The sequence below is a fragment of the Pelodiscus sinensis genome, chromosome 16, assembly GCF_049634645.1.
Source record: "Pelodiscus sinensis isolate JC-2024 chromosome 16, ASM4963464v1, whole genome shotgun sequence".
In the NCBI taxonomy this organism is placed as follows: domain Eukaryota; kingdom Metazoa; phylum Chordata; order Testudines; family Trionychidae; genus Pelodiscus; species Pelodiscus sinensis.
The window spans coordinates 34,270,594-34,280,867 of NC_134726.1; the positions used below are offsets into that span (position 1 = coordinate 34,270,594).

Below are 10,274 nucleotides of genomic sequence, written 5' to 3' on the forward strand. Positions count from 1 at the left end.
GCGTTATTTCAAAATTTGGCGCTGTGTAGACGCACCAAATTTCGAAATAGCTTATTTTGAAAGAGAATCGAAATAAGATACATAATTTGCATAGCACAAATTGCGTATCTTATTTCGAGCTAAGGGTGCAATGTAGATGCACTCTAAATAGACACTGAAGATCAACCCCCAAATACAATGTGAACCCTCATTCTGGGCTACACACCTCAGGTGATCTCTGGAGGCATCTGTCCCTTTGTGATCCACTTGGGGAATTCGCTGTGACTCTGATCCCAGTACAAGAGTGAATTGAGCTGCATGTGCCCAGCATTGCAGCTTCCATTCGGGATGAAGCTGGGGCACTTGGCACATTTCCACAGCTGCATCGTTGAGACTTCTTTCATCCTGCTAGCCAAAATGACTGCTTCGGACAGGATACGGGGCAGAGATGCAACGGGTTAAATTCTACTCGCTGTAAATTGAGGAACAAGACATCGGAATAAATGATACCCAGTAAATTCCCCAGGAACTCAGGCCATGGAAAGATCAAACAAGCAAACCTGAATCACGCTCAGAGACAGTCACTGTCTCAAAAGCTTTTTGACAGTAAACCCAACGACTGCACTGTCGCTGCCCAGAAGCTGAGAGCAGAGACGCGCTGAAAGGCATAAGGCAGTGGTGAGTGCTACCCATATGAATCTAAGTTTAAATTCAGGAATTAAATGGGGGTTGGGAGGCAGTGACAAAAGTGGCTAGGACTTCAAAGGGGGATTTGCTTATAAATGGGAGAAAATCTGTCATACTAGATAATAAATTAGTACACTGTGAACTGAAAGATATATCATAAAAGGCACCTTGTTGAAACAGAATCAATTATAAAGCACCAGGTAATGGGATCACTGAGGGCTAGAATAAGGTACCAGTCAGTGCTTGTAAGTCTCGTCCTGCCAGCCTCTCTAGCAAGATGAAGGGCCATTCAGAACATATCAGGGGAGGCGTGGGCAGACATCTGCTGGCAAGAGAGGGTTTCTTTGCTAGCTTGCCCCTGACTGATTAATTTTCTGGGTAGTTTTTTCATGGGTTAGGATCCTGAGTAGGATCCACTGAAATTGGTGGCAAAACATCCACTGATTTCTAGGGGACCCAGACTTCACCCTTGTCTCTTAAGAGCAGTGACAACACCATGTGCCCATCCTCCATTTGGCCGTACTGAAAGGGTAGCTTCTGTGCCCAGTGTCAACACAGAGCCTAAATCTCTAGGGTCTTCAGGACCAGTTCAGTACCATCACCTCCTAACTGGAGCGTTGCCCACCCATAACCCTTACATAGAAATGTGCTGCTTCTTGGAGGGAAATAGCCATATGCAAAAGATTCTTTCTTCCTTTTTACTGTTAGAGGAGAAAAGCGTCCCGATGCGATTCTCCCTGGGAATTGGGAATAGTGCTTTCTAGGCATTTTAGAGTCTTTGCATCAAATGTTTCCTTACATTTGTCTGGATGGATTTCAAAGTTTCCATTTAGAATAGTGGGGCTCTGAGGCACTGCAGTGGCTGTTGAACTTAAGCTTGAACATCTTATTTTAACTGCTATATAAAGTCAGGCACCAGATACAGGGCTCTCTTAGGACCAGAGTCAGCCCTCTGATACTCATACACAACTCTACTCCTAGTTGTGGCACTGTCTTGCTGGGATCTTGGCTAAGGTACTTAAATGCCTTCTGCCTCACTCTTCCTATCAGTCACGTAGGTCTACCTTTGTAAGTGTTGTCGTAAGCCTCAGATGAAAAGCTCTAGAGGAGCACTGTCAGTACTAAGGGTCGGATACTCCCCAGATTCATGGTCTTATGGATTTTTGGGGCACTGTTGTTGGCAAAGATTCTCACCTCAAACTGACTGCTTAGGAACTGCTAGTGATGCAAATAATAGCAGAAGTGTGTTTCTATAGTTTCAGGAGCCCAGATCACAGATGGTGATGGAGAACGTCTCCTCCTCTTCGCTGTTCTCAACCAGCTTCACCACTCAGCCCGAAAACTCCACTGCATCCAATTACTTCTCTGGCCTCCAAAAGAGCATTCATGTCCTTTCCATGGTGGTCTACAGCATTGCATGTCTGCTGGGGGTGACGGGCAATGGTCTTGTCATTTGGATCGCTGGCTTCAAGATGAAGAAAACTGTAAATGCCGTGTGGTTTCTAAACCTGGCTGTTGCTGATTTCATCTTCACTTTTTTCCTGCCCTTCAGCATCACGTACACTGCCCTGGGCTTTCACTGGCCATTTGGGAAGGTCCTGTGCAAACTGAACAGCACTATTGCCTTCCTCAACATGTTTGCTAGCGTCTTCCTCCTAACAGTGATCAGCATAGACCGGTGCATTTCAGTGATCTGTCCTGTGTGGTCTCATAACCACCGGACACCCAAGTTGGCTTCCAACATTGCCCTGGTCACTTGGCTTCTAGCCTTCGCCATCAGCTTTCCATATCTCGTTTTTCGAGACACGGCTACTAATTCAAAAAACGTCACCAGCTGTTACAATAACTTTGCCCTGTCTGACAACTATAAAGCTGAGGCATCCCGTCAGCTGTGGAGAATGAGGCACAAAACTATGATCATAACCAGATTTGTATGTGGGTTTCTCATTCCCTTCACTGTGATCCTCATCTGCTACAGCATCATTGGTGTCAGGATGAAAAGGAACCATCTAGCCAAGTCGACTAAGCCTTTCAGGATTCTTGTTGCAGTCACCGTGTCATTCTTCCTTTGTTATTTCCCATACCATGTCTTCTGCTTGCTAGAAATATCTAAAATCTCTTCCAACCAGGAGCTGAAAATGGCCCTTTACATAGGGATCCCCTTGGTTTCCAGTCTTGCTTTCTTCAATAGCTGTATCAACCCCATCCTCTATGTCTTTATGGGGCAGGACTTCAAGGAGAAGTTCCGACAGTCCATCCTCTCAGCCTTTGAGGGGGCCTTCAGTGAGGACTCTATCTTGACCTCTCTGGCCAGCAAGAGAAAATCCAGAGCCACTTCTGAAGTAGAAGTTCCAGGGCTTTAATCAGTAGCTAATGACCCAAATTTTAGTGGTAAATTACAGGAGACCTAGCTCTGTCCTTTGCCTCACCAATGCAGTTCCAATGGATTTCAATCAGAGTTGTGTTTGTGTCACTGAAAGCAGAAATGATCTCTGGATAGCAAAGAAGCATGGCTTGCTGCAGTCTGGAAGTGCAAAACCTAGTGGGATTTACACACCAAAGAGGTGAAACAGCTGGATGGAGCATGAAAAGCAACTGACATAAAGTGGCAACCCACTGCCATGGACACTTTACACCAGGGGTGGGCAATAATTTTAGAAAGGGGGCCACTTGACAAATTTCTGAAGTTGCCCCAGACTGCCCTGGAAGGGGCAGGGCCAGGATGGTTGACAGGCTGCAGCTGGGCCCCGGAGGCTCTGTTGCTCACCCCTGCCTTACACTCTCCTATTGGTTGCTTTTCCTACTATTTCCCCCTTTTTCATTTTCTTCAGTGTGTAAGTCACACTTATTTTGACACACCTACAGAGCGTGTGCAAGTTACTGTTACAGCGCGAGTTACTGTTTTTGCCACTTCTGCTCATTTTTAACTGGAAACATAAGCACTGAATGTGGTCCAGAGAATTTAATGCCTGCCATGTTATACTCAGTCAGCCTGCACCTGGCCCGTTATTTATAGATAAAGCTTGTCTCTTTTATTGCCCTGCCTTCACTGATTACCTGCAGCAGCATTCCCTTTGAAAAAAATCCAATATTTGCTTAGCAAAATATGTTCCACAATATCCATGATTAAAAGATTAAGATACAATTTCAGGTTTCCTTTATCTGCAGTCAAACCTTACCCCTATTCCAGTGGTCCCCAACCATTTAAGGTTGACAGGCGCCAGGGGGCATGGCCGTTTGCCCGCCGGGCGCCTGAGGGCGGGGACACTTGCACGCCCAGGGGTGGGGCCCCCCATAGCCGGCGCCCCCCCCGCAAGGGCTGTGCCCGGGGCCAGCGCCCCTCCCCCAAGGGCTGCGCGCCTGGGGCCTGCGCCCCCCCCCAAGCGCCGCGTGCCTGGGGCTGGCGTCCCCCCCCAAGTGCCACGTGCCCAGAGCGCGGGTGGCCAATCCGCGGCGCTCCAGGGGCCAGCACTCACCGTGCGCCATGCGTCCGGTGCTGGCTCCGGCACCATGTATGCGCCACGTGCTCAGGGCCAAGCCAGCCCTGAGCACTTGGCGGGCGCACACAAATGCCTCCGCGGGCGCCATGGCGCCCGCAGGCACCGTGTTGGGGACCACTGTGCTATTCAGTTAATCATTGTTCACCCTCTGCATAAATATTCAGGACTGAATCATAGAATAATAGGACTGGAAGGGACCTCGAGAGGTCATCGAGTCCAGCCCCCCACCCTCAAGGCAGGACCAAGCTCCGTCTACACCATCGCTGACAGATGTCTATCTAACCTGTTCTTAAATATCTCCAGAGAGGGAGATTCCACCACCTCCCTTGGCAATTTTTTCCAATATTTGACCACCCTGACAGTTAGGAATTTTTTCCTAATGTCCAATCTAAACCTCCCCTGCTGCACTTTAAGCCCATTACTCCTTGTCCTGTCCTCAGAAACCAAGAGAAACAAATTTTCTCCTTCCTCCTTGTGACACCCTTTTAGATATTTGAAAACCGCTATCATGTCCCCCCTTAATCTTCTTTTTTCCAAACTAAACAAGCCCAGTTCATGAAGCCTGGCTTTATAGGTCATGTTCTCTAAACCTTTAATCATTCTTGTCGCTCTTCTCTGTACCCTTTCCAATTTCTCCACATCTTTCTTGAAATGTGGCGCCCAGAACTGGACACAGTACTCCAGCTGAGGCCTAACTAGTGCAGAGTAGAGTGGCAGAATGACTTCACGAGTTTTGCTTACAACACACCTGTTGATACAACCTAGAATCATATTTGCTTTTTTTGCAACAGCGTCACACTGTTGACTAATATTCAACTTGTGGTCCGCTATGACCCCTAGATCCCTTTCCGCCATGCTCCTTCCTAGACAGTCGCTTCCCATCTTGTATGTATGGAACTGATTGTTCCTTCCTAAGTGGAGCACTTTGCATTTCTCTTTATTAAACCTCATCCTGTTTACCTCTGACCATTTCTCTAACTTGGTAAGGTCATTTTGAATTATGTCCCTATCCTCCAAAGAAGTTGCAACCCCACCCAGTTTGGTATCATCTGCAAACTTAATAAGCGTACTCTCTATCCCAATATCTACATCATTGATGAAGATATTGAACAGTACGGGTCCCAAAACAGAGCCAACCACTTGCACACTCAATTACTTTGTTGATCCACTGTCAGGTCTCCCAGCACCTGCCTAACTTACTTCAAGCGGGTGTTGCCCCCGAAAGCTCATGATGCTATTTTTGTTAATCTCTAAGGTGCCACGGGACTACTCATTGTTTTTAAAGTTACAGACTAATAGGACTACCCCTCAGACTTCTCCATGGTGACTCATTTGACGAATGTCTTCTATCCAGTGTAGCCTCAGGGGTCACCTTGTGAATTCTGGTGTAACATATCCAAGGCAAAACCCCATTTATATTTACAGCTGTGTAGCCTCATTAATTTCATTTCTGTCTGGTCAGGTATGTATTTTAGCCGTTACCTGGTTTGCTACAAACTGCTGCAGAGATCCAAAAATGCTTGGGCACCACTAAATGGCAACATGGTGTATTGCTGCTCCTATATATACATGTGTATGTTCTCTCTCTCTCAAATCCAGAGAAAAAAGAAGGAAGCTTTTCTGTTATGTCCTGAATGATTACAAAAAAGTTAGAACCATTAATGTGAAGATTCTGTTTCAGGTCATGTATTATTTTCTAGTGCACTGGTCCTAGTGACCTGGAGGCTTCAGAGAAAACAACCTGTTCAGCAAAAAGGTGACTGGAAGTTGTAGGCTCCACAAAGTTTATTGACCCTCTTCACATTGTCTCCTTATCTTCATTGATGCTATTGTGTATGGGCATGACCCAAAATATGGAAGTCAGCAGAGAGGCTTCCCCTGTCTTCAATGGGTGTAATTACAGCATAACTTTACTCCCATGAATAATCCTTTTGAGTTAACAGAACTACTCATGTGAGTAATGTGGTGTGTTTTTGCAGGATCAGGATTCCAGGTAGTAAAACTCTATGGCTATGTTGGCAGAGACAATGCAAATGAAACACTCGTTAGCATTTGTCCCACTGTCATTTGCATATTCTCTGCCAATGCTTTTTGCGGAAGAGTTTTTTGCGCAAAAGCAAGCAGTGTAAACGGGGCCGTTTTGCGCAACCCCGCCCTTTTGCACAAGATCCCTTATGCCTACACTGCTTGTTTTTGTGCAAAATCCTCTTCCACAAAAAGCATTGGCAGAGAATATGCAATGACAGCGCGACAAATGCTAATGAGCATTTCATTTGCATTGTCTCTGCCAACAAAAGGCTGCAGTGTAGACATAGCCTATAATTTCCCCCTGCCAGTATACTGGAACATGGTCTAAAATAGGGGAGGGCAATAACATGGCAGTGGTTTGCCAGGGTTAGCTCTGGTGGGCCACCGCTGCTGAATTTACCTGCACGGCCACAGGTAGTGGCAATCACAGCTCCTGTTGGCCAGGGATTGCCATTTCCAACCAATGGGAGTGGCAGGAAGTGGCCCGGACCAGGATACTGCTTCCCACAGCTCCCATTGCTGGCAACAGCGATCCCTGGCCAATGGGAGCTGCGATTGCCGCTACCTGTAGCCGTGCAAGTAAATATAGCGGTGGGAGCCCACCAGGAGCTAACCCTTGTGGACCGGATCCAGCCCATGGGCTGGTACCTGCCCACCCCTGGTCTAAAAGCTCAGATTTCATACAAAATACACTTTTTTTTTCTGAAAGCAGCTTTCAATGTTAGACATTTTATTGTCTCTCAACTATCTGAGATCTGATAGTTTGTACTTCATGTAATGAATGTGAAAATCAATAAAACCATTTTAAAACACATAGCCTGTGGATCTAATGACAGCCGTGTCACCATGTGGTAAAAGACTCATAGGAAAATATTCAGTGAGCACAACCGACTGTGCAAGTTCATCTTTGGCAACGGGACAGCTAGCCAAAATGGCTTAGTCCTCCGGAATCTGGAAACTAGGGGCAAAACTCACTGAACAGTTACTGGGGGCTCCAATGGGGGCTCAGGGATCTGCACATTGGCTCCAACTGCAAGACTGAAGCCCTTGCTTATGAGCTGATCTCCATGCTTCTGATACATTTGAAAACCAGTTGGTTGACAGTGACACAGTAATGATACCCCACTTATGCCACTAGGCTGTATTTGCTTGATCATCGGACTGTAAGATGCTTGGGATTGGGGATTTTGGTTTTTTGTTCAGCAGGAGCAATCCGTCTTTGACCAGGTTTATTTTTTAAAAGAAAAAACCTCTAAGACCAGGAATGGCATTTCAGCACAGAGTGAAATGCTGTTACAGGAGGCTGTCATTCTCGTCTCTCTGTCCTTGCACAACTTGTCATCTGGTGCTTTTCCCTCCACCTAGCAGGTTTGGAAAACTCAGTGTTCAATGCCAGTTTGTTCATCCAGGTGAGGGGAAAAAAGCCCAACAAAGAGCATAAATTATAATCCTCTGCTTCCCCTACTCTTCAGCATGTTTTGCATACATATGACCTAGGTATGTGAAAGTGTAAATGGTTAACTGATGAGCCGGGGCTCATCAGTTAACCTTCATGGTTACACGCATCCCCTCCCCTCCCTGTACTGCTGCCTCTGTATCAGAGGTAGCAACATGGGAAGTGGGGGGCCTGTCCCCCTCACTGCTGCCTCGATTAGAGGCAGCAGCATGGGCAGAGCCAGCCTCTCCCCCTCCCCCGGCATGTAAATGTCTAACTACTGACATTTCAGCGGTTACACGTTTACCTAAATAATCACATTTTAACATTCCTAACACAAACACACTGTGTGGCTGCATAGAGTGAGAGCTGTCACTTATATACATGTAGGGGAGCCAGTATGGGTCCCTTGGCCCATGCAGTATTTAACAGAATGAATGTAGTCATTGATCCTTCAAATACCTACATAGGTGCTTAACTTGAGTGATTCCACTGGATTCAGTGGGATTACAGTACTCACATGTTTAAAAGCAAGGAAACTGATAAGTGCTTGTAGGGCTGGGTCCAGAGAGAACTGACCTTTGCCAGAAATTGCTGACTTATCCAGATTAAACTGTGTCAGACAAGTGCAATGTTTGTTCAGCAGCATGCAGCTACAGGGATATTTACTGACTCCGAGAGGTGAGTTGCAATGTCAAGGTTGTTCAGAGCAGCATTTGACCTTGCTGCTTTTTACTTACGTTTGCAAAGTCAGTGTAATTCCAAGGGGCGAGTGGCTCACAGATCTTCACACTTCTGATCCTGGCTCTGACATTTCCTCTTTGACCCAGATTATGTTTGGCAGAAATCCAGAGGAGGAGACCCCAATTCCAGGTTTCTGGGCACTCACCCTGTCCCCAACATAAAAGTGAGCAGGCTTCAGGGGGTATTTAGGGAGCAAGGCACTGGGGGCCTCCACAAAAGCTTTGTCCCACCGAGTGGCACAGAGCAGTCTTAATAAGCCAGATGCCAGCTCCTTCTGTGACACAGAGAAAATGACTTAGGCCAAACTGCTCAGTGTGGATACCTAAAATAAATTGCCTAAGCTTGTATTAATTTCAGTGGGAGCAGCAGGTATCCAATGCCTTTGAAAATCAGCTGTCTTATTCAGGTGCCTAACTTTGTTGCCCAAGTATGAAAATGTTGGACTCAACAGTTCTGTGCCTCAGTTTCCATACCTGTAAAATAGGTATAATACATCCCTGCTGCTCAGCTCTGGGTGCTGTGAGGTCTTAGTTATTTGTAATGCAGTAGTTCCTAGAAAGAAAGAAAATACACATAATGTCTCTCAAAGCCATGTACAAATGTTAGGCAATCAAGCCCCAGAGTACCACTGTAAGTTAAGTATTATTACCCTGAGGCACTTAGATGTTAGAGTTAGGCACTACAGAAAACCCTATGGCAGTCTAAAATCTTAGGGGTAAACTGAGGCATGGAAGTTTAATGTTCCAAGGTCACAGCAAACAGAAATAGAATCTTGGAATTCTACCTATCAGCCTCATGTCCCCATTTGATCCACCTCTTTGCTCTCATTACCCCCAATCACTCTGTTCTCTGCTCAAACTCGCCTCACTGAACTTGGTGCCTCCTTTCAGGCCTACCTGTATGCTCCAGAAAGCTTCCCCATAATGCCAGCCAGGTGCCCCATCTTCAGATCATTTCAGAAAAATCACTCATTTGGCACAGCATGTCCGTGATAATATCCACATGCTATGCAGTGATTGTTCACAGGTGCTGATCACCCTCTTGCCCCCGGTGCATTATATGCTTCCCCTTCTTCTGGTACCCTTGTCCCATTCTGACACCAGTGTTCCCCCGCTGCTGAGTAGCAGCAGATATCTGGGGCCTTGCAGTTTGGCTTCCCAGTGGAGAAGAAATCAGTGATGCCTGTATATATTCTAAATGTACCTTGTGTCATTAACACACATACCCCAGTCCTGGAACACAGGTGGTCACATAATTCAGCAGGCAACTTTTTCCAGGAATCTCAGAATCCTTGATGTCAGATTCTCTCAGAGCAATGCTGCCCTAAGAATTGACTCAAATCAGATTCCAAGGCAGAGCGCAGTGTCCTGTTGTGTGCATAGCTCCTTATCCAGAAACCACCTTCAACACAGAACGGGGGCTCGCCAGAGCAAATAACTACAGAGCACCTCTTCCCGGAACCGAACATGTGGTTGTGCGTGCTAAGAACTTGGATGCCTCTGTAACAGCACCACCTGGTGACACCTGCCAACACAATATTGTATGTGTTACAAAATGCCACATGGAAGGGCACTGACATTTTTCAGCAAACATAATTACCTGCTCCCAGTCATGGTTTTATTAATGAACACTCTGGAACAGAACTGGTGCTTTTAAAAAGAGTCCGATCCAGTCATGGGCAATATACAGAATGGGAGTTCTACATGTGGCCTGTGAAACATTTTGTTTACTATTGCTCACACACAGGGTTACCAGATTCTGCTGCTTTCTATCCACGTAGTTTTTCCCCCCCACCAGTAATTACTAAAGTGACATGCACTTAAAACATGGGCATGTAAAGTGAGGTGAATGCTGATTGCAAACAATGACTGTGAGAGATGTGCACTCCCTCTGCATCCAAT

The 10,274-nt window shown here is 46.3% G+C and overlaps 1 protein-coding gene and 1 long non-coding RNA gene across 2 annotated transcripts; one reads left to right on the forward strand and one right to left on the reverse strand.

Moving 5' to 3' along the window:
• Window positions 1–264: 264 nt before the first annotated feature.
• Window positions 265–9,992, reverse strand: LOC142818634 (uncharacterized). Its single transcript, XR_012896200.1, has 3 exons — window positions 9,599–9,992; window positions 8,370–8,925; window positions 265–451 (listed from the first exon to the last, which is right to left on the reverse strand). It is a non-coding gene; the product is annotated as an uncharacterized LOC142818634 (long non-coding RNA).
• LOC102444841 (chemerin-like receptor 1) lies at window positions 1,567–3,924 on the forward strand. Its single transcript, XM_025186369.2, has one exon. The coding sequence runs from the start codon at window positions 1,944–1,946 to the stop codon at window positions 3,027–3,029; it is 1,086 nt and encodes a 361-aa protein (XP_025042154.1). The 5' UTR covers window positions 1,567–1,943; the 3' UTR covers window positions 3,030–3,924.
• Window positions 9,993–10,274: the final 282 nt, after the last annotated feature.

Coding starts and splice junctions, on each gene's coding strand:
- LOC102444841 (XM_025186369.2), top strand. CDS start 1,944: ATGGTGATGGAGAACGTCTCCTCCTCTTCGCTGTTCTCAACCAGCTTC.